Raw genomic sequence first — 23,651 nt, forward strand, 5'->3', positions numbered from 1 at the left:
CCCAACAACTGTGGCCAATGTGGCCCGTCGGCCCTTTGAGATGGTTCTAGCAACTTGTGTGTGTCATTGGATAGATGTCTCGATCGTCTTATGAGCCGTTGAAAGACTTTGCGTGTTCAGCTGTTGACTTCTCAAGCCACGGATCTCGCACTAAAGGCTAATCTAGCCATTCCGGACATGTGAATGCAGGACCATCACACAGACGGTATTTCTCCGAACTTACCACTTTAAAGGCCCTACAAAGACGCGGCAAACTCGCCAGGTGCGAGTCAGCTGAATACTGGCTGGGTAGCCATTATTCATGTCCTCGATAAAGTACACCTATTGGATGTATAGTTCGAAGGCGAGGGAGAAGTCGAAGGAGGATGTAGGGATAGGGTCTGTTATTTCCTGGACTCTGCTAGGAATAAGATGTACCTATGGAGAGTTTGGGCTCTCTGAGATATGAGTGTTCCAATCTAGTCTGCTGAAGATCTAACCGCCGAAGGTCTGGGGGATCGGAGTTCGGCCCATCTGAGGCTCGATTTATTAAGAGAAGACCTATCGGTAGGCGGGCTTGGGACCAGTAATTATGATTAGACGAAAAGAGTCCTCTCTACATATACCATGATCCTAGATTAGAGGAGAGTAAAACTCTGCGCGAAACCAAATCAAACTCAAGTATTCGTATTCCACTCGGAGAAGAGTGCTATCCGAATAGATGGAACGCGTGCGGATGACAGTGTCTGAAACTGTACGGAAGCTGTCTGGCTTATCCCTTGGCTGCTAAATGAGGCGATTTATACGTGTCTTGGCTAGCGATAAATTTTGATTAGGTAATTCAAGGGAAAGATAGTACAGTATTTTGCACTTTTGCTATACATACTCCGTTCATTAAGACTCTTGTTTTCTTGGAACCTTGTTGCATTTGAAAATGACCTTAGGTCTGCCCTCGAATGTAGTGTTATCGAATCTCACGGCATCTCCCAATATGTATGTATGTCGAGAAGCACTAGGTAGGTGAAGATGAATTAAACTCGGTATGTGGTGAGTAGCGGGACCCTGTCAGTCCGTATGAACGGTACGGGCATTATCGACCAATGGAAGGATCTGAAAGTGACCAATTTGGGAAAGACTTCGGGTAGCACGTCGCCAACTCCACTCACTAACGAAGACGTTGAGTGCTCTCCGATCTGTATGTCTCATTGGTCAATAACCTGCCCACCCCTGTCTGCCCTGTATCGTTTCCCTGTTTCTGTTCATTGAGAGCGTGCAAGACATCAGTATTTAAGTGGTCATTCATAGTTGCCACAGGTCTTCTAAAGCGCTGTATGATGACATCTGACAAGTGACGTGCGAATGAGACCTGTCTATGTACCTGAAAGCATAAAGTATCGGCAACATTAGAGGCTTGGTAAATAAATGCGGCGAACTTCAGTCTTCAAGATCAAGGTAGATCGTCTATATTTATCACCGTGGGTAATGCCGGAGATAATGAGAGCCGCAATGTAGTGTTTTCCTGCCTGAATGGGAAGTATAGGCCCTCTTAAATATGGCCTAGACGGCGAGGGGTAACGATATTAAGGAGGTGTGGCTCTGCTGTCGCGTCGCTTGGTGGAGAATCCTTGTCGTCGTGGGCCATACGCGAGATCCTATTCGACCTGATCGTCGAGGTACCTGGTGGGAGACCGTTTAAGCTCACAAGGGCCGATTCCCTCCAAGTTCCCTCAGGCACAGATCCAGAAGGTCCCATTCTCCAATTCGGCGCGGCCGCCCACATGCTACAAACACATGCTAGAAAGGAAGTTTGTATGGTGTTTTCTTGAGAGCGGAAAGGGTCTCGAGACCCTGGTCATTTATCCTGGATTCCCATTCCAGTGGCTTGTCCTCATTCAAGAAATGCTATTTAAGCGCTGCGACGCGGATACGCTGCCAAGAAATTGTTGCGATGAATTTCGTTTCTAATCGTGCTCGCCACTCAACATTCTTTTATATCTATAAAATACTTACATTGATAATTCTCATAGGTAATTTAGGGTAGTCTTTGCATCCAGTTTGGACCAACTCCAGAATGCGTCACGGTATCGCCCTTTCGACCCTTGCTCTCGCAGCAGGGTCTCTCGCAGCCAACTGCAATGGCTTCGCCGAGCTCTGCGACCGACGATACAGCAATATTACTTTCGCGGGGGCACACAACTCCCCCTTCGTCGGTATTGGTCCCTCAGACAACCAGTTCACATCTCCGACAGATCAGCTGAACCAAGGCGTGCGATTCCTGCAGGCGCAAACCCAAGATAAGGATGGAAACCCGGAGATGTGCCACACGTCTTGCATCTTGGAAGATGCCGGTAATCTGACGAGCTACTTGGGCGAAATCAAAGCCTGGGTCGACGCCAACCCGAACGAAGTTATCACCTTGCTCATTACGAACCCTGATGCTATCGACATCACCAAATACGGCGATGCATTCACGTCGACCGGTTTGGCTACCTACGTCTTCACACCAAGTGGACAACTCACGTTGGACGAATGGCCCACGCTGGCGGACATGATTTCGAACGGCACCAGAGTCGTAGTATTTATGGGTACGAGCAGTCTCCATATGTAGCAGACGCGCATTCGACTGGGAAAGCTAACATATGTAGACTATAACATGGACACTTCGAAGGTGCCCTACATCCTCGACGAATTCGGTTACTGGTTCGAGACCCCTTTCTCTCCGACGAAGGACAACTTCATCCAGTGCAACATCGACAGACCGGCGGGGGCTTCGGCAGACGGTCGAATGTTCCTAGCAAACCACAACCTAAACATCGAGATTTTGCCCGACGTTCTAATCCCAGACCCGGCGCAAGCGGCTGATACCAACTCGATCGCGTCTATCACTTCGCAGACGGATATCTGTGTCCAGAACTACGGTCGTAACCCCAATGTAGTACTGGTGAGTAGTACCCAGATGCAGCTAGCCATATTTGCGTGGCATGGCATGCGTTCGAACGGGAAATGCTGACGACGCGGTGTAGCTTGACTTCGTGAGTCAAGGAGACACGATAGCGGTCCAGAACCAGCTCAACGGGCTGTCGTAAAGTTATGAAGAAATCGGCGGATATCCAAGGTGTATTTAATGATGATGATGATCTGTTCTTTATTACGCGCTATCCTTGTTCGACTTAGACTTGATCAGATATTCAGTTACAACTTGCTAGGTGGAAAGATCGTGGACGGAGAATTTATGGTTCTACTTACTATGTACCTTACTATTTGATGTATATATTCAATTCTTGCAAAGCTAGCTATTGGAACCGGTGTGCTATTGGTAGTTGTTATGCACAAGCTAAGTGTCAAATAAGGACCCTGTAATTTACATAAGTGCCTAATATGAGGCTAATCGACCCCTCTATTGCAGGGGATCGAACCTTCTACAACCACACTCAGCTGTAATTAATCAGCCTTAAACGCTAGGGATTAACTGTTATACTACCTATAACTGACTCTTAGCGGGAAGACGGAACTTGAAGGTGTAGCTTTGGAACCGGATAGTCCCTCGTAAATTCCTTGAGTAGCCCATCTGGTTAGAGGATAACATGGACATCCCGTATGAGCTGCCATTCAATTTTGGCGGAAAGATTATGAAGGAGAAACTGCAAAGTGTTGCTTTCGATCCACTCCAGGTGAAGACGTTAATGTCAAAGTTCTGTTGCGGAGAATTTTAGGGGTTTATTTTTTCTTACATCATCATGTGTTACACGGTTACTAGATAAATAAAACGTGGGGAGCTATTCACCAAAGCAGTATTATCATATGTCATAGTTGCATATATTAGCAGATATGCGTATGATGACGTGAGGCCATGCTGCTCCCAAGTGAATAAAGATATACTTACTTTATGCATATGACCCGCCCTTCCAATGTCAATTGCTGTCAATTGAACCCCGGCTCTTCCGACCCTTTAACATTTTCACTCAAACGCGAAATCATAAATAACAAGTAGAGAAGAGAGACGAGACGCCAAAAATAGGTAAATTCTTCCTCTTCCTCTTCCTAGCGCGAAGACCTCGTCGCACCTATGGATGTCTCTCAATACAACACGTCTCTTTCATTCACTTGTCATCCCGACTCTTATAGCTTCTTAGCTGAGAAATACATCTGTTTGACATCATCACTGCCCTGCCAAGTCATTCCCTTTTCAACTACGGCACTAGCAGTGGAGTATGGAATGAGCTTAGTCTCAACATCCCACTTTCCTTCCGACGAAGACCCTAACAGCTGGTTGATGGTCTCGGGACTGTGATAATAGATCGACCACCCTATGGCATTGGCATTGAAGATGCCTCCCGTTTGAGCAGTGGCCATGTGGCGCCCAAATATCATAGATCCCTTACGATTTCGAAGCAGCTTCGTCATATGAGCCATGATCTTGACTTGTTGTTCATATGTGAAGAGGTGTAGGAAAGATCCCACGAAGATAATATCGATCTTGCCGCGAAACTCCTCCAAGAAGTCGTCATCGAAGACGTCACCTGTGACCAGACGGGCCTTGAGAGTCTCGCGGTCCTTGAAGAGCTCGTAGCCCAGGTCGTGGAATCTCGGCTCAACATCGACGCCTATAAGGTTGTCGGGAGGAGCTCCATCATAGATGCACTTGCGTATGTCTTGACCAAGGCCGCAGCCCATATCGAGCAATGTCTCACCGGCACGAACACGCTCGAGGACCTCGGGGTACGCGGGCGAAAGAGAGGCTGGGAAGTCGAGGAATCTGAAGCAGCCAACGCAAGCGTACGGTAGGCTGAAGTGGTGAGTTAGGTGGAAATTTACGTAAATAGGCACCGTCTAGGAAAAAAGGGTTCGCTTACATTTCCCAGGCTTCGTCTCGTACTCGATATATGTGATTGAAGATCTCACCGTCGCTAATCTTGGAATAGTTCTGAAAGATCTGCTTTGCTGTCTCTGGGATCTTCTTTAGCTCCGGCTGATACCACGCAACATCCCGTGAAGCCTTATTCTTTCCATTTGTGAAGTTTAAAGTCTCAACGGGCTTGTTTGGTAAAGCTACCGATGTTGCGATTCCGTTAACAACGGCCATCCTAAGAATGGGAAAAGAAGGCAGTGTAATAAGGCAACGGCTTGCAACAGACTACAAGGTTCGTGGCAAATGCGTTCCATACGGTTCTACTGAAGCCAAAGTACGCAGACCTGTGGAGACCCAGACATTTCACGAATGGTGCGGGCTTGCTCCTGAAATCTATAGGATATAGAATATATTATCCCGTATTACGCTTTACGCCAACCCCTCCGCAGCTATCTCCGGGACTCGAATATTTACCGTAGCCGGTTCCGGCGGCCTACTACATATCTTATGCGACGATGAGCCCATTCTTACGGCTTGAGCATATCGAACGGTTACGCTTACTCTTCTGATAAGGCTTTTTTTCATGTATGTTGGTCACCGTCGCAAAAGATGACCGAACTTGGCAATAATTGCCCGCCGCTTTTTTCTAGCAGCATTCATCGCGCTGCTGACACTTGGCCTTCAAGGATTTGAAAACTTCACTCGGAGAGCATCATAATCTCTCAAAGCATGCTTAATAGCACTTGAATATGTCTTCCATATTCTATGCGAGAGCGTTTTACAATGATCCGATTGCCATATAAGGTGACATTACTCAACATGTCTGCTACTATCCAAATAAAAGCGAGACCAAAGAGCTGGGGTTCTCTCTGCGCCAGGGTGTTGACTGGTCCAATTATGTTCTGCATCGGCCTATCTACCAGAATTTCTTCCTCACACGCATATTCGATTACCACTCACGAAAATCAGGGACATGTTAGTTCACCGCCCACGATATCGGGGCCAACCATGAGATAGTCCCAACCCTATCTTTGTGACATTGTTTCCGAAATTTTAATCCCAGATGCCGGGGGGATATGATCGCCAAGTCTAGAACCGAACAGGACTTTGAAGGAATACATACGAAGGATGATGCTATCCCAGAGGCTAACTTGTACCAGTAATTACCTGCGAGGATGGCACCGTACCATAACGTAGGTATGTATTAGTTAGCAAGGTGAGTGGCGAGGAGTCAAGGTGAATGCACGGCAACGAATCACCGAAACACACGTTTTCCAGGGTCTATTACCAGATCTCGTCAGTGATCCCCCTCACCTATCCGATAACTCTATTAAAGCAATAGACATAATCTAACGTGTTTTATATAATTCAAATGAGGTTGGAGGACTCATTTTACGTAGATTGAATACAGTGTGATATTTTGCGTCAAATCATCCTACTTGGATAATAGACCTAAGGAACATTGCGCCAGGCCTGAAGCTGCTTCACGTGGTACGGCTATTCTAGACGCATTGCGCTGTCGGCCAATTAGTACTGATAGGTAAGATGGGTAGGATGCGAGCACAGACGATGGCTTCGTACGAAACGACAGAGAGCCAACTTGCAGTCTTAGGATGACGACTAAGATCGCGCAATATAGGTCCTAAGCTCCGAGTACACCAGCGTCACCGCATTCAGCGAGCGCATCAAGAAGATGTGGACGGGGAATCCGACCATCAAGACATTCCTTTTTGGCATCTCTAGTGCGGCTGGCCCTCACCCAGGCCTTCACCATGATAAAGAGACTAGGTATGTTACTGCGAAGATCGCTAAGTACACGTGTGTACGTCTATCCTCCTATCAATCTTATGATATAGCGCAACGTACAAGACTACGTCGTGGCCTACTGCGGATTCATTATAAGTGTATGCTGTGTAACAAGTATTACTTCTCAATTCGGACAGCAAACGCCAAACCAGCCAATAAGATGGCGAGGTATGATTTCTATCACGAATACCGTAGCAGAACAAAGCCTTTCTTCTGTATATGTAATTTAACGAATTTTGCATTTGTGGTCTATACATTCAACTGACTTCGAGACATAGCCGGCCCAAAACCAAGACGGGCGGTTGCTAGAAATCATGAAGGTCTCGAGTGTCAATCCTCCAGCTTGCCCTTGACATTGCTAGAAGAACACTATCAATGCATTTGACATACGGAGATATATTTCCCTCATTAGGAAGGGATGGGATGGGCAACAAATTAGGATAACTCATCGCGACGTCGCCGGCTGGCAGCGGTACATGGTGGTAACTGCCATCATCATTAAGGATTCCGAGAAGTCGACAAGCTCCCCTCGTTGAACGTCACCTTTCGGCTTCCTCTCCCTGGCCCAATTCGCGGGTATTACTATCGCACTCGCCGTTACTAATGCTGTGTGCCTCGACGAGAGTGGCTTAGACAGAGCTCGCCATGTAGGGTGCAACAGGTGAAGTCCCCAACGACCTTCCCGTCGATAGGAGAGCCGCAACTTTAAATGCCATTACGTCGGTGCGTCACTAATCGCCATTCCTAGTCTGAAGATGAAGAGGTTCTATTAGAATTTGTGAAATTGATTAGGCTCTCCCCAGTCCCCCAGTCCCCACTCCCCCACTCCCCCCCAACTTGAACCCCAAATACCAGTGTTACACGAAGTTACCCCTCATTCTCGATGGTCCTTATGTCAGCAACGGAATGCGTAGGGCGCACCATGCAGAACCTAAATCAATTATAGACTTCTGAGGTATGATACTCCCTCTATAATGGTGGTAGTAATAATTATCAAAATTTTTCAAATTGGCGGCATGATTTCTCACGGAGCTTACCTTTGAAGACTCAAAGCCGAGACCTTTCATAAGCCTCTTGGTTGCGTCACTTCTCGTAAAGGAGAGATAACCTCGGGACCGAACGGTAGATAATTGAATTGATTCAATATTCTGTCGATATTCTCTTTTCTCTTATTATTCTATGTTTCTGCTATTGGTCAACGTTAAGCACAGATTGGGTTAATGATATGCAGTTTCGAAGAGGTTTTCCCTTCCCTTAACCCCTACATCTCTTACTTATCTTTCAATGTTTTGCAATGAACGCCACCTGGGGTCTAAGCGTTCCAACTAGTTGAGCGCAGTACGCTACAGCGCTTGGACATCCATCTCTACACTTCGTTTCAAGGTAAGAGATATCAAACGATCTAATCTTTAAACCGGAATCTACAGGATAAACGCGGGGTCTTTAAGCCTTAATATATTTGATGCACCTATTAACTTAGGGAGCAAACAGTCCAGGTCGGTCAATTCATAAAAGAACCGGAACTTCCCAGTTCAAGTCAACTGAGGTTAGGTCAACTACCTACTGGGTAGCTAACTAGCTGAATTAGTGATGGCTCTGATGCAGGTCCAAATAGCATCTGCGCCACGTCAAAGCAGAGCTAAAGATATTCGCATTCTCTTGAATGTTCGAATAAATCAATACCTCCGCCCCAAAATACCTGCAAAATACCGGCAAAGCTTGCTAGGCAAAACTCGCATTCGGACATCGGCAGCGTGTAAGTCGCACAAGATAACCAATTGAAAAGGGGTAACCAAAAAGACGGCCTTCTTTAGCATCCGCGGGCGGCAGTCCGGCAGTTCAGGTGGGTCGCACAAGGGTCACAGCGGTTGACAAGCTTTAGAGCTAAGCCGCCACGTCCAATCAAGACATCAGCATTACAAGGAACTTCCCGAAATGGCCAATCAGATTCCGCGAAGCTGTACGAAAAGGGACAAAATAGGATTCATCGTTTGGCGCCGACACTCCGTATCGATATGCAGGTACACATATCAAAACTACCAATGGCCAAGCATGTCACAACGCCTTCGAATCTGGAGGCGCAGTGAACGGCCGTGAGTAAGAATGTATTCAAATAGACCACCATCGTCAAAGAATTCGCGAATATATCTGATACTACACATGGACGCGCGTACTTCCCCTTTTCCCTTCTCCCTTCCGCCTATCCCTTAGCCTAACCACCAGCGTTACATTCCTTTTCTTATCCCATTCTCATTCTTGGATTCTCGGAAGAAACCTTGGGTTGCAATTTTCTCTCGTTTTGATATATAACAGCATCATATTTCCCCACTTACTCTCAGCTTGACGCTAGAGGCTATTCAGACACCTACGTAATACATTCATTTCATACCTACACGAATATGAGGTCATTTAATATGCTCCGCCAGCTGGGTCTGGCTCTGTCTTTCTTCGTCGCCTCGTCACAGGCACAAGCACAAGATGCAAATAACACATCTTCAAACGCGACCGCAGGTTCGGTCTTCGTCACGCCAGAACAAAACTTGGCGTTCGCTCTCAACGTTCCGAGCGAATCCACCACGGACTTGTACTTCTCGCTCATGATGACGACGTCAACTAGCTGGGGAGCCATCGGTCTCGGATCTCACATGGCTGGAGCGTTAATGTTCGTGGTATATCCATCCCAGTCAGGGAACAGCTTGACCATATCGCCGCGAATCGCAACCGGTCACACGGAGCCCGTCTACACGCCCGAGATCGATATCGAGATGATGCCGGGGACTGGACGTGACAACAGCACAAATATGTTCACCTTCAATGGGCGATGTACCAACTGTCGATCGTGGTCCGGTGGATCTGGAAAGATTGACGTCACGAGCAAGATCCAAAGCATGATGTATGCCACGGGAGAGGACCGCCCTTATCTTGCGTCCGATGCGCGGGATGGCCCGTTGAAAATGCATTACAACTACGGCACTTTCACTATGGACATGGTACACGCTACGGGGCCGGCAGGCGTTCCGTTGATCGAGAATTCGGTAAACAGCACACTAGTTGGTACGGCACAGCGTCTCTCTACAGAAGGCAAAAAGGACATGGTCGCTATGGCACACGGGGTTATCATGATACTCGTGTTCGTAGGCTTGTTCCCCTTCGGCACCTTTGTTCTACGCTTCGGAAATTGGGTCCGCTGGCACGGCATCAACCAGGCATTCGGTTTCCTTCTTACGTTCATTGCTTCTATTATGGGGTTCGTCATCAGCAAGACTTATAATAGGGTATGTTAGCCATGCGACTTGAGACGGGATAGGAGAGTGTACTAACTCGATGATAGTCTAAGAGTTTCAACACGGCTCACCAGGTCATCGGCCTCTTCGTCTTCATCTTTCTCTTCGCACAATTTACGCTTGGCTTCATGCACCACCGTCAATTCAAGAAGACGAAGGAGCCGACCAAGTTAGCCCCTATTCACAGGTGGTTAGGCCGCCTTATCCTCTCACTAGGAGGTCTTAATGGAGTTCTGTATGCTGTCCCCTTAATCCCATCCTATTCCCTATCCGATTTGCTAATATGCAACCCAGTGGTTTCAAACTCGCCGAGTCAGAAGAATACATCATCGTCCTTACATTCTTGTCACTGGCAATATTACCGACTCTGGTTATCATCCTTCTCGTGAAGAAGTGCCTCCAAAAGCGGTGGGCAAAGCAGAAGCAAGAGACCGGCTACGACATGGAACCATGGCGACGACCGGATGTTCAGCAGATTACATATAACGTCCCTGCAATAACACCTATGACTACGCAAAGACAAATGCCACCAGGGCAGAATGCAAGTATACCTGGCATGAACTCATACATGCCGTATCAACCACATAGTATTAGGACGAATGACCTTGGGCCGCAGCAACATGCTCGGGAATACGTCTAGAGGAGTCAATGTTGTGTACGATTGATGAATTGGTAGTGTAGCATAGTACTAGAGGTCATGTGTGACATGTCAGTTATACCAACTATTCAGGGATATGGAGAAGGGGCTGAGACATCCAACCATAGAATAGATGTAAAAGAACGTTCAAAATAAAAATAAAACAAACCTTTGGGGGCCCTTGAAGCCATTTCCACTTATCCCGGTTTGATTTTGATGACAGTCAGATCACAAATATCACAGCATACGCTACCGCACATAAACGATACCATTTGACGCTCTAAAAGTAGCCTATACAAGATGATCTAAATATCGTATAGGAAAAACCAACCTAGACTCACCAATTAGGTACTACAGGGATAGAAAAATACCAAACGCAGCCATACCTAACCAGGACCAGTGACACTCGTGGTAACCGTACTCATATCTCACTATCATAAGTCACCTAGCCTTTATCTGTAAAAGATTAACATACGCCAATGAAGGGGGCAAGTTAGATGTCTTAGAAACTCGTCACAGGCCGCATAATCTTTCCTTCCCTTGCTTTCGGCGTAGGATCCCTGAGAACAATTGCTTACGCGTATGGACGAATCCATGGATATCCCATAAATGTTCTTTCTTGAAGTTGACTTGAATTATTTTCTCAAGTAAATACCAATATATTTCGATCTAGAGCAACGATTATCTACTAAACAGTAAATATAATGACATAGGTAATACCCAAGTCAACGATAATTTGGCGATTTTCAGGGGTGTATGTTGAAGACCCATAAATTCTAGAGAAACCCAAAAGGGGGGAGGGAGGTCGAAAAGCAAATATTTGGGAAACCAGTAACTTACCAGAAGGCGACACTCAACGATGTATCAGGCCATTGGAGAGACGCATCGAACCAGATTTTACTTGAAGGTAATTATCGCTCGACCCATCCGCGACGAGCGAGCATCGATGGCTCATACTAGCTCTTTGTATTCAACATAGGCGCAGAGATCAGCAAATGGCGGGAACACGCAGTCAGTTCTCATGGCATTTATAAATGAAGAATGTAGATCTTATGAGAGGCCGTATCGGCAAAGGTTTTGATGTGAGACTACAGTGTGCGTAATGTTCAACTTGCCCAAACTTGCACTGTCCTATTTAGCCCTCGTAGGGAATACCCGCCTCATCCTTCATTCCTACGAAATAGTTTAGCAATATATTTGAATATTTAGTACCCCTGATTGGGTACGCAACTACGTCGTAGAGTATATGCATACCTATCTACATAATTTTACTTATGAAAGACATAAGCAAGATATTCGAGGCTTCGGGTAGCGCCTAATGTGCAATTGCACAATGGGTAAACACTCGACACTCCTCAGATAACCTTTCAAACTTACCACGAAATTCGCAGTAATTCGAATGCAACGTGGCTTGATGTAAGGCTTGGGTCGATTGGCATGGGCTAAGTATGGCGGATACATCATCGTAGAATAACCACATCCCACTCTGGGTGAAATGCGGCTCGAGATTTTTGGCAAAATACGTAAAGGGCATGGAGTACCAGCCAGCGGTTACTTCATCTTCCAAGGAAAATGCTAATATTATTATAATTATTATTTTATAAGGAATCTCAGGATCCTAGCACACAGCCAATGGACCAAGTGATCAGGTGCGCAAGATCAATATAAACTGACATAGGTATGCTGGACGAACTGCTTGGGTTGGAGATAGAAATGGACGTACCTCACGAATTTCTATATTCATCAGACCTAAACCTCACCATTCAATATCTATGTGATGTCGTGTGATTTTATCTTTCAGTCGATCCTCTAGCTTACGACTACACGAAGCCTCGTCGGGCCTAGACGGTTTTTCATGGCCTAGAAGCGCTGTATTACCGGCTGAATTGAGGCTATATAAATTTACGATACTTAGGTATGAATGAGCACTAACCGAGTATATCTACTGATGCCTGGTATTTCGTGCTCGCTCTGGCCCGCGAGCGTCCGTTCCACGACAGCCTGCAGCTTCCAGGCGTCATTTTTCGCTATTACTAGAGACCACGAGGTCGTTCGATATTGAATCCTGTCAAATCCCGGAGCCTTAAAAGAAGCCCTTGTCATACTTGATACATGTACAAAAGGACTGGCCGTCAGCAACTGATCCAGGGTGGTTCTCCTGTGCTTCAGAACAGTTCCAAGTTTACGGTGTTTGACTAAGCATCAAAATGACTTTTACAATACGCAGTCTCTGGCTCGTTGTAGGTCTCTTTGCCTTGAAAGTTCTGGCTCAGTGCAGCAGTTATGGTGTTGATTACGTGAATGGTGGATCATATGACATTGATTCATCGTCAAATAAGAATTTCACCTTTACAACTATATTTCAAGGTATGCCAATAGCCTTGTACATGTCTATGATGTCCACAAGCTAACTGCCATTAGGATGTGATCAAGAAACTATAACGCCACTTCTTATAGATCCTAATAACGCTCAGTACCCATGTTCTGCAGTGAATACAACACCAGCTGGGCAGCAGGTCACATCTACATGGTTAGAACCCATTAACTTTAGCTAGATTTTACCATCTCATCGCCTTTTAGTCCAATCACCTTCTCTGCAATGGCTTCTGGCCTATACAAAATTGTTATGCAAGGAGAGAACATTGGCGTCCAGAGGACAATCGCCTTGACAGCTGGCACACCCGCTACAATCACTTTTACTGTAAGATTGCAATTGACCACATATATCAAGGCTGATCGTTTGTTCTAACGATGCTACAGGCCACTCCTACTGTGACAGTTGGTATCACTAGCACCCCTAATGCTACAAGTATATAGTACTCCACGTTCAACTTTATGGTGAGAAGTCTAACTTAAGTGCAGCCGTATATAAAACTATTGTTCAGACCCATACAAGCACTCTGAAACCTGGAACAATTAAGGCGCCTTGCGATGGAATTACACAGACGGTTACTATTACGCCAGTAGCACCGACCGTGACTACCATATACACAATCACCCGAACAATCACAGACAAGAAAACCACGAAGCAGACAACGACAACGCTCACAAAAACGGCATCTTGTCATTACCTACCAACCCCAACCTTGATCCCAGATCCTATACCTACGATCTGTATCGGGCTCGCCTGTATTCCACCTATTCTTCCGCCCGGCCTCATTGGCAATCCCGGCTCACCCATTGGTGATACGGCTTTGGAAACGGGCAAGCCGGATAAAGTAGCAGCACGGTCTTTAGCAGTGACTACTATCACAGTTACAGAGACAACTCTTACGGTTACGAGCACGAGTGTCACTACTGTTCCCGCCAAGACAACTACAGAAGATGGTATGTAAACCAAATGTCAAGCTAGGGGTATATTTATCGCTAACGGAGATGACAGTTTACCGAACCATTACGGCCACGATGTAAGTAGAGTCTTGATTCCCGCTTCTATAAAGGGGTTCATCAAGAAATGGACCCTTGGCCACCAATGAGGGAGCTGTTGCTGACAATCTATCTTCCAGAACACCTGTACCTACCACGGTATGCGACGGTGAGCGACCTCCAGTAACCACGACCGTTACTAGGCCAGTCGGCGTCGTCACGCAAACAGACGTCACTTACGATACTACGCACATAAAAGCGACGGTCTGGGTTGGGTACGTACTCTCCCCCTATTTATCGCAATCGCTTAGTCATCATCTCAATCTATCTCGCATTCTATCCAACGCGCTCGTTCGCCTGTGCCAAGAATGAAGACACTAATAAAAAGCGCAGAGTAACCTCGTACAAAACGTCGACAGACAAGGACGTCGCTACTTCTTGCTTGAGCCACGGAGGTTGGTACGGCGCCGACAACTTCATGCCCACGGCTACGGCTTCGTAGGGTATTTCCTTTTTCCCCTATTAGTTGGGACCCACAGTGAGGGAGAGTGCTAGGTTGCGGTCTAGCGTAAGCGGGGTTGAAGAGAGGTCCAAATTGGTACCTATATATACCAAAATAAAAGTACAATCTTTCACATACGACCATAGGAGCTAGAAAACTCGGGATCCCGTCCGCTCTCCCATAGATAAGCTGGCTACCGCCGGATCAGTAGTTGGGTCGGTGACGACCAGCGAATCCCCGGTGTTGTATGTTTTTGTCTTTTTTGACATCTTATGATTCTATATATTGTCAATCCTGCGTAATTTAGTTGAATCGATGTGTTGTTGTCTTCGCTGTAAATTTTTCCATGCTTTGGACAAGTGGTTTTGTCAGATTGTCAGTAAAAGGGGCTAAAAGTGGGCACCGGAAAGTTAGGGCATACACAATAGCTGAAATCGATACTAACAATACATAACACTAACAACTAGGTGGATATTCATCCGAGGATGGGGTTACACATGTATCTATCTACCTAGTATTAAGAGATGTATCTGATATTTTGAGCGTTCTAGCGATACGAGTAGTATAGACATTGCGACCAAATCTTACATAAAGCGAGCATTATGAGTAAGGGTTATAAGTAAGGGATACTTAGGTATGGAGAAGCATGGATCAGTGTTTCCAATAGGTATATTCTCTTTGAAAATAGGCAAACGTGCTTGCAGGGAAAGCCCCTTTTTGGTTTTAATGATAGTAGTAGACCCCTATTTCTCGCGAGTTACCTAAGCATACCAGGTTGCTGCGCAGGGACCTCTACATCCACGTCTATGGATTAGATATATTAATCATAGGCCGTTCTACACCGATACTTACACCGCTGGTTCTAGTCCACTAGGATAGCCTGCCTAGATAATGAAGGATTACTCGCATCTTGTAGTATAAACATTTCCGTAGTCAGCCAGTCTCCATGATATGAACGTTCAAGTATACAACACTTCTCTTCCTATAATAAGAAAATCTCACGATGTCGGAAAAACAGGGACAGTTGAAGGACAAGTGCAATGGGTGTAAGAAAAGTCAGGATGAGGGCATCACTCTCCTGCGATGCGGTCGGTGCAAGTCTGCCAAGTATTGCAGTACGTCACCAAATATATTTACGTCAAATTCCATAAGTGGCACGAAAGTCCCATCTCACTAACGTGGATCTAATCCCTTAGGTACGACCTGCCAGAAGAATAACTGGTACCTCCACAAGGACGTCTGCCGCGCCAGGGGCGCGCTGGCTGAGGGCAAAAAATGGTACGACCCATTTCGAAAGTGTAGAGATGGGACTTCGCACTTCGGCGACCTAGAGCTCATCACCTGGGGCGATACCACGTATGACGAGGGTGACGATGATCATAAGATGGGCTGGGGAAACTGCTTTATAAATGAATCGCTACAGCTAAAGCGAAAGTACGAGGAGGAATTCGGGTCCGACGATATTTCTATGTACGGATATTGGCCTCAGGGCTTTCGCTGGACATGCTGTGGTATGGTAGGAGACCAGCGTGAAGGGGTGAGTTTATTCCTAGGATCCTTTATGCCCCTTTCAGCATATCTCGAATACCAAGTTCGGGCCACCTCACAAGCTTGTTCGATAGCGATGACTTCTGGATTACCTATATCTCGATTTCATTCCTCCTGCTAGATACTAAAAGATAGGACCACCGTGCTGACTCTCGTTGTGGTATGGTAGTGCGATCATCATGGCTCAGGGCCAGACCCATGCCAATGCGACTTCTGTCACATGGGCCGACCGCTACCTGACGTTATTTATAATATGAACACTCTAGAGCGTCAAGGGTTGAATCTTCCTCGTGGACCTGATCCCCGGTCCTATAACCACAGGAAGGCGAAGTCGGCAAGGATAATGCGGCCTGCCTTTGGAATGCCGGAATAAGCCGGATTTGCATCTCGTTCCTAAGAAGGATGGTCGTGGGAGCAATAAAAATCAAATCTATCAAATAGAAGAAAGCGGGTGAATCCAATCCTTATTAGATGTATCACATATGGGCTGGAAAATAGTATATTATTGATCGTGTTGCTTTGGAGTAGGTAGGTGAAGATCACACAATGGACAATGTGACAATAAGGAAGAAAGAAAGAAGGACTTTCTTTATTTGGTGAACTCTTCAAGGCCCAGCCCGAGGTATTGTTGATCGTCTCCTGGCTACTGCGCCCCCGCTATTGGGTATTTCTTTGCCTCCCCTTTTCAGGGTCCTAAGATTTTTGCAACCTTGAAGAATCGAACCCTAGACTGCCCATTGCAGGGAGTCGTTAATAGAGCAGGATCGATGAGGTGTCTGAGGCACATTACCACTTGACCATTTCAGGTCAGTGATCTAATGCCGGCGATGGAAAATTGTGACTGTATTGTGTTATTTAAGCTTTGCTCCGGTAGGTGCCTGGCGGATTGACCACCTGAGTGACTGACAATAGCCACTGTGACGCATGGAGCGTAACGCGTGACACCTTTGGGCACTTTATAGGACAATGCCATCCATCTCATAAAGCCCATTGTGAAGCATTGACAAAGCCCCGATCCCATTCAAGAACTGAATATCTACTACCCACCGACACATTTTCCAATCATGACGAGAATACCAGAAACTTCACCTTCTAAAGTATACACAAGATTTTTGAGAAAGCGTCAACACCAAATATACAGGTACATGTGCAAGTTCACGATCCCTGCCTTCACCTGCGGCTGCCGCGCCGTAGGTCCCTGCAGATTAGACGAGCAATGCGATCACCCTCGCGCAGGCTGCGAGACCGACCCATCGATTCTGATCTTGCCTCGTCGGTGCGACGACGCTAGGAACCACGCCAACGAGTAAATATCCAAGTAGTAAAATGTAGGGGAGAGTACTCGAGTAGTAAGTGAAATAAAAGGGGTATCTGCAGAGCAGCAGGTCAGCCAATGGAATATCTCTTAACCATCACCAAAACGTCTACAAAGACAAGATATATACTAAATTTAATCCAATTGGTCTCTATCCTCCCAAGTCTATGCAAGTCCATTCCACCGTATATCATGTATCATACCTCATCATGACTCCTAACCCTCTAAGAAACCACTACGTTCATGCCAGTGTAGCGTACCCAAAATAAATCCCTACCAAAAAAAACCAGCCATTTTCCACCCTATTCATCCTCCTCATCCCCCTCAAGCCAAATCTCATGCCCATCCCCCTCCCTCACAAAAACACTAACCACCAACCCCCCAATCGCGACCCCGGCGAGCCCCCAAAACACACCCCCAATCATTCCCCTACTCAACCCAACGCCGTAAAGCCAACCGCACAAAACCGGGCCGACCGTCCTCGCGAAACTACTCACGCTCTGCCCGAGCCCGTGCACGGTGCCCAGCACGCTCGGATGCGGCGTGCAGTTATTAACCAGGATCGTCTGGCCCGGCAGCGCGAACGTGCGGCCCGTGACCTGTATGAACAGGACCCCGGCGATCGCGAGCCAGATCGCGGGGCCGGTCTTCTGGCTCGGCGGCGCCGCGGTCGAGGGGACGACGGACAGGAAGGGGATCAGGGTGTACGCTATGGGAAAGAGGTACAGGCAGGCGCGGTACGAGCGCAGGGTGCCGAAGCGCGAGGACAGGCGCGGGTACAGGAACAGCTGCATGGAGATGCCGATGACGCCGAGGATGGCCATGGCCATGCCCACGGAGCGGGGCGGCAGCCCGAGACCGCCTGTGAATCGGAAGGGGAGTTTGGGTTCGAAGCCTGGCGGGTCTGGGTCCGACGGGTTGAAGACGGGGGTCGAGAGGAAGACGAACCAGAGCGAGTTGAAGGTGCCGACGTGGAAGGCGAGGAAGAAGTGCGCCGCGAGCGTGAACGTCACGTTCGTGGTGAAGATGCGGCGGAAGGTGAGCCGCGTGGTGTACCGACGTTTGGTGGTTGGCTTCTTGGAGGTTTCGCGCTCGTCCTCGTCGGAACCGCGGAGAGAGACGGGGGACATTTCGAGGTCGGTGCTTATGCTGGTGTTTCGTGAGTGTAATGGAGTATATGCTATTGACGTTTGACGTCTCTTGAATATTGAGGTTAACTTATTTCCCAGGATAATTCCGATATCTCGTCTATCCTGCAGAGCATCGTGTGTCTTTGGAATGAGTTAGCAATTGTGATGGGAGTATGTTTGGGGTATGATGGATAGAATACCTCTTCCAAGAATAACCAACACATAACCAAAGCGATGGTCAAAAATCCTGCGCTGACGAGATTTGGTGTAGCATAGGGGAATCTCAGGAGGAATCCTACTTTGCCGAATGTATCTGGGTATGAACCTGCCGGGTCAGATAGAACACCACCAAGGACTGGGCCAATGATGACGCCGATGTTGAAGGTCATAGGCAAAATCAGGAATGCTCGCGATTGGTATCTGCGAATGGTTAGAGCTGATTTACCTCAGTACAATTCATCCGGGGAACATACTTCTTCTCGCGGACAATCTCGCTAATCCTATAATACCATATCAGTACCAGCTATTAGAAGATTGCGTCGAAAGATCTTAGAACATACATAGTCCTCATTACCCCAACGTTGCCATTCGTTGCGCCACCTAGGCATCTAAAGAACAACGCCTGATAGAAAGACGTCGAGAACCCATATCCAATACACGACAAGACTAGTTTGTGTGTCAGTAGTTCCCCATGAATAAACAGTTAGAGTGAGAGCATACGAGTTCCGAGCAATCCGATCAAGATAACCGTCTTACGGCCCGCCCACATCGAGTCCGCGACACGGCCCCACACCATCGCCGTGAAGAACTGCGCCGCGGTGAAGCTGGCGTGCAGGACGCCGGCCTGGCTCGAAATGACCGAGTCCGGCAGGCTCGGATCGAACCATCGCAGCTGGTAGAACATATACGACTATACCGCGTCAGGAACCACAAGTCTTGGCATCACACCACCCATCCATTGGACGAAGTCAATCACATCGAATGAGGTGATTGCTGGGCGCACGTACCTGCAGAGAAGTCTGAACCAATGGCTCGCTGAGCCGGGCCAGCGTGATGACGATAAGTTGTTTTTTCTTGGGCAAATCCTTCCAAGCTACCACTTTCTTGGTGGAAGCGTCGCTTGGCCTCCGGCTCCGTTTCTGTGAATCGGAAATCCCGGCGCTGCTAGTGTCGATGTTCAGGGTGCCGGCGCGAGAAGCCACCAACGGCGTGCCATCCTGGCCGCTCTCATCTCGGACGCCAAGCCCGGGCTCGAGCGCCGCGGATTCCTCGTCGGAATCGAAGTCTAGATCGCTCAAAGGGCCACGGTCTTCTTCGTCGAACACATCGTGCTTACGGTCGTTCATTTACCGTCTCACAGCTCTGGTAAAAACACTTAGTCCGAAGATTCGGAGATGCGTTTATTCTGAAGATAAGACTTTGTTAGTTTCCAACGTTGGGGATCTCCGAATTCGAAGTTTGAAGACTAGGTAATTTTAGCTATGAGCGAAACACTTTTAAGACTTAGAATCTCAGTATGAACAAGACATTCATGAGAAAGTAGATTAGGATACATCGAACCGATCTATCTGCAGGCCCGCCAACAAAGAAAATTATCGCTGTCATGTGCGCCGCAACAGGCCGATGTTCTAAGACCGATCTTGCCGGCCACCCTGCTCTGAGTGGTCGGAGATGGGCGACAAAGTCCCGAAAAGCTTCTTCGAACAAGTTAAAGATCAAGATAGACCAATCAATGGCCGCCACCGGAACCTCCATGTAGCAGTGATAAACTCGCGACCTGCTTTGGTGCAACCCTCCTGCTTACGAAGTTGGATGTTGATTCGCCTGTTTTTAAGACCTAAACTCCAACGATGTGGATCGTGAAACTGGATTGACCAATTGAATAATAGACATAGCAAACCAGGTTTACCTTGGAGCCAGTGCAAAACCAGGTGCACGGACCGGGGCTGTGGGGGTAAAACATCAACTTTTCTCCAACATTCTCGTCCGCCCTCAATATTTCGATCTATCCGACGACTCCTCTTGGCGCGTGAAACTTAAGGAGCCGCAACATATGTTCCAACCCCCTAACTAGTATTACCCAAGAAAAGGGATCTCAAGTGACATCAGCATTTGCCAATGAGTTTCTAATATCCAGGCTGCCAGGTTCCTCATTCTAAGATCCGTTAATAAGGTGTCACGTATGGTATCTTGTCATCCCCCAATGTCTCAACCCCGGAAAATCATCGAGATCGGCTAAAATACGTATATCAATGAGATAATCGTGAGTACATAAGTTCATAAAATCTAGCAAGAAGCCAGACAGATATCAGACGCAGCTATTACTCTACTTATACGAGAGCATATGCGAAGTAAGTAGACGAGACTCAGCTCTTCTCGAGGTCGATAGCAATGGGAGTATCCTAAAATTCGATATTCCAATTCGGATCTCCTAGGAACCCAAATATGAACGGCGTCCAGGACTGGTTTTCGGGGGCCCAAAAGCTGGGGATGCCATTTGTTTGTGGCTCGCTCGCGACCTGGCTGCCTTTCAATAATTGAGCTTCGAACCAATTCTTTATCCACTCAAGTTTCGTGCCGTAGTGGTAGAAACGGTCGTTCAGCTCATCTTCCGCTGTATTTGGCGGCATGCTCACTCCAAATGTGGCCGCTGCCTCTGCAGCCCTCTGGTTTCTCAGGTTGGCAACGTCCTTGAATGTCTCCGCAAGGCTCTCTAAGGTGGATGGCAGATCAACCATCTGCCGCGCCCTGTTAAGATCCCAGCCATCGACCTCGATCAACAAAAGTCTCGAGGCTCCGACAATCACGAACAGTATCTCGGAATATGTAACGTATGATCGGTATAAGAAAGCTTCCGGGCCTATTGAAAGAATTGTCTCAAAGAATTGTTTGGCTGCTTGAAGGGCGTAGAGCATACACTGCCGTTGATGTTGTGCTGCTACCATATCTGATGGTTGAGACACGTTCGAAGCCGGTAGATATAAACGTACTAGGATATAATGATGCGTAGCCCAAAACCTTACTAAGGTAGTAGTAAGCTAATGTTCAATAACGGCGAAGCGCAAATAGTTATGGCTAAATTAAGAACCTGCAGATCTTACCAAACTGTCGGTGTTCCCTAGCTACATTCGCAAATAGCTGATCGAGTTGGTTACGAATAGCCTGCATGGTATTGCTCATGGAAAGAGTGAATACCGCAAGTCCATCACCACAGGAGGTGGGAATAGGTAACATCTGCATTATCTGCTCGACGATTTGCTGGAAGCTGATCATTTTGTATAAGATAAAATCCGCCCCCAGGTCCGTCGGGCGAACGAGGGAGTTGAGGCAGCGATTTACGTAATCACCCTTTAACACTGCATCTCTCCCAAATTGCGAGCCGTTCCTAATTCATCATTAAATTATCCGTCAAAAAAGATTTGATAGCCGCGATACGATTTACTTACAGCGAAAGGAGGTATTGACATCCTAAGAAGGCCCGCTGTTCTTCAGGTGTATGCGACTCTTCGAGCATCGTAGTTAAATGGCTTCCCATGATAGCCTCTTTTGCGTCCTTCGGATTGATGGCCACCATCATCTTCTGCTGCTGCGTGGGCGGTGGTCTCGTGATTGCAAGATTATGAGCATACCCCATTGCTAGGTAAGTTAAGTAAGTTAATCTCTGGTCAAAGTAGAAATCGCCTTCTCCCCTGTGCCTGAAGTTAGCGAGTGTGTTATAAAGAAGCCGTAGCGAGACACCTACCAAGCTATATATATCAGTAGTCCTTGGAGCAACCCCAGATCTCGCTCTCCCATCACCAACATGTGCTGTCCTATGTAAGCGAGCACGCTTTTTTGAATCTCCTTCTGCTTCGCTAGAGTGAGTTGAGCCGCAATAAGCATAATAACTCTAAATAAGAAAGGCTTCTTAGACATGAGTTCCCTTGCGGAGACCTCAGGGTCGATGACGATAAATGGGAAAATGGGCATGAATTTCGTCTTGAAGTGGGATACCGCCTGCTCGGCCTGTCCCCATGTTAACCCAAACCCCGGCTGTGAAGGCCTCGGGGCACGTAAGGTTGCCTGTGGTTGATGCGGCCTGTATGAGGGATTGTCTTGCCCCGGTGGAGCTTGGTAGCCATTTTCAAGGCTACTTGTAGCTGTTGCATTTTGCGAAGGACTTGTCCTTGTTTCCGAAGATATAGATGAAGAAGTGGTACTCTCACTTGAAGTATTGTTATCTTCTTGGAATCCATACGGGCCAACTCCTATCAAGACATGCCCATAGTTAGGACCTCGCATAGGAGGGGTACCACGATCACGTTTCGAAGGCACAGTACTACATATATCCCATATAATTAGTCAAATTTGACGAGATATTTTAGTTACAAGGTATGTAGATATGTTGAGAGCAACATATAGAACTAGACAGGATGAATTCAGATGAGGGCCGTACCTTGCAGGTTTAACCTGTCGGGGTCTCCTTAGGCTCTGAGTCGTCTGGGCAGCACAAGTGATGTTCATTCGCCGACATCTGAGTTCGCATGCAGTTAGATTATTATTCGACTCATCGTGTAGTCAATCAAGGTGTAGTTTCTAACCTATCACATCCGTCCTCGACCTTGTTGTTTTCGAAGTGACAGCGAGCCTTGGCCTTAGTACAAGGCGCACAAGCCCGCTGGCGCCTGATAGGGCTTGTTGGGCGCCCGGCAGTCTTCGGATAATCCTGCATATTGAGGGTCTCGGCTCCTAGTATCGTTCCGAAGTAGTACCCAGGCCCGGAATTCAGGCGATGAAGACAACACGCCGTGTGCTTGTTCTCCTAGTACATGTTAACCCGTAACTCCTGAGGATCGTCATGCCAGCCTCTACGCACTGTCCTCGCTACTGAAGATGAGGCTGAAAAGGGGCTAACGCCAAACTTCGTCTACTAACTAAGAAATCTAGTCGTATGTATATGAAAGTGTAGTAAAGAGTTAGGAATTGGATGTTTCATCAAGATTGAAGGTTAAGAATATCCGGCGCTCTGCGTGTGCCGCGTTAAGACAATCCGTAAGCCGGCTTAGCGGCAATACCCCGGGTTAGAATAATGAAATATGTTACACCATAATTACACTTATCTGGAGTTAAAATTATCCCGGCCAAACCCGGCGAAAAACCACGTAAACCCGCTTAAGACCGGTCAATTCCATACGGATACTGTGCCGCAAGAATTAGATCATACCGGGTTAATCAATCCACCGCTTCGACTCCCTT

The 23,651-nt window shown here is 47.2% G+C and overlaps 7 protein-coding genes across 7 annotated transcripts; 4 read left to right on the top strand and 3 right to left on the bottom strand.

The window, feature by feature from the left end:
* The first annotated feature begins 1,888 nt into the window (after window positions 1-1,888).
* On the top strand, window positions 1,889-3,414 carry F4807DRAFT_435458 (PLC-like phosphodiesterase). The gene is made up of 3 exons (XM_047998888.1): window positions 1,889-2,564; window positions 2,625-2,920; window positions 3,003-3,414. The coding sequence occupies exons 1-3, from the start codon at window positions 2,051-2,053 to the stop codon at window positions 3,063-3,065; spliced, it is 873 nt and encodes a 290-aa protein (XP_047851869.1). The 5' UTR covers window positions 1,889-2,050; the 3' UTR covers window positions 3,066-3,414.
* A 413-nt stretch (window positions 3,415-3,827) lies between these two features.
* F4807DRAFT_435468 (uncharacterized protein) lies at window positions 3,828-5,410 on the bottom strand. Its single transcript, XM_047998889.1, has 2 exons — window positions 4,833-5,410; window positions 3,828-4,765 (listed from the first exon to the last, which is right to left on the bottom strand). Exons 1-2 carry the CDS (start codon window positions 5,060-5,062, stop codon window positions 4,099-4,101), a joined length of 897 nt encoding a protein of 298 aa, XP_047851870.1. The 5' UTR covers window positions 5,063-5,410; the 3' UTR covers window positions 3,828-4,098.
* A 3,315-nt stretch (window positions 5,411-8,725) lies between these two features.
* On the top strand, window positions 8,726-10,655 carry F4807DRAFT_185857 (putative iron reductase domain protein). The gene is made up of 3 exons (XM_047993623.1): window positions 8,726-9,909; window positions 9,966-10,153; window positions 10,213-10,655. Exons 1-3 carry the CDS (start codon window positions 9,034-9,036, stop codon window positions 10,556-10,558), a joined length of 1,410 nt encoding a protein of 469 aa, XP_047851871.1. The 5' UTR covers window positions 8,726-9,033; the 3' UTR covers window positions 10,559-10,655.
* A 1,638-nt stretch (window positions 10,656-12,293) lies between these two features.
* On the top strand, window positions 12,294-14,563 carry F4807DRAFT_435485 (uncharacterized protein). Its single transcript, XM_047998890.1, has 8 exons — window positions 12,294-12,922; window positions 12,977-13,085; window positions 13,136-13,256; window positions 13,316-13,364; window positions 13,418-13,882; window positions 13,938-13,962; window positions 14,062-14,196; window positions 14,315-14,563. The coding sequence occupies exons 1-8, from the start codon at window positions 12,763-12,765 to the stop codon at window positions 14,421-14,423; spliced, it is 1,173 nt and encodes a 390-aa protein (XP_047851872.1). The 5' UTR covers window positions 12,294-12,762; the 3' UTR covers window positions 14,424-14,563.
* Window positions 14,564-15,426: 863 nt separating this feature from the next.
* Window positions 15,427-16,344, top strand: F4807DRAFT_462804 (uncharacterized protein; the record flags this gene model as incomplete). Its single annotated transcript, XM_048001881.1, has 3 exons — window positions 15,427-15,538; window positions 15,620-15,960; window positions 16,141-16,344. 3 exons carry the CDS (start codon window positions 15,427-15,429, stop codon window positions 16,342-16,344), a joined length of 657 nt encoding a protein of 218 aa, XP_047851873.1.
* A 980-nt stretch (window positions 16,345-17,324) lies between these two features.
* F4807DRAFT_186004 (MFS general substrate transporter) lies at window positions 17,325-19,924 on the bottom strand. The gene is made up of 6 exons (XM_047993625.1): window positions 19,424-19,924; window positions 19,137-19,326; window positions 18,977-19,082; window positions 18,890-18,916; window positions 18,617-18,836; window positions 17,325-18,557 (listed from the first exon to the last, which is right to left on the bottom strand). Exons 1-6 carry the CDS (start codon window positions 19,760-19,762, stop codon window positions 17,589-17,591), a joined length of 1,851 nt encoding a protein of 616 aa, XP_047851874.1. The 5' UTR covers window positions 19,763-19,924; the 3' UTR covers window positions 17,325-17,588.
* A 624-nt stretch (window positions 19,925-20,548) lies between these two features.
* On the bottom strand, window positions 20,549-23,426 carry F4807DRAFT_186034 (uncharacterized protein). Its single transcript, XM_047993626.1, has 6 exons — window positions 22,997-23,426; window positions 22,852-22,929; window positions 22,159-22,734; window positions 21,863-22,105; window positions 21,518-21,801; window positions 20,549-21,438 (listed from the first exon to the last, which is right to left on the bottom strand). Exons 1-6 carry the CDS (start codon window positions 23,125-23,127, stop codon window positions 20,819-20,821), a joined length of 1,932 nt encoding a protein of 643 aa, XP_047851875.1. The 5' UTR covers window positions 23,128-23,426; the 3' UTR covers window positions 20,549-20,818.
* Window positions 23,427-23,651: the final 225 nt, after the last annotated feature.

Source organism: Annulohypoxylon truncatum (genome assembly GCF_022578515.1).
Source record: "Annulohypoxylon truncatum strain CBS 140777 unplaced genomic scaffold F4807scaffold_28, whole genome shotgun sequence".
Taxonomy (NCBI): Eukaryota; Fungi; Ascomycota; class Sordariomycetes; order Xylariales; family Hypoxylaceae; genus Annulohypoxylon; species Annulohypoxylon truncatum.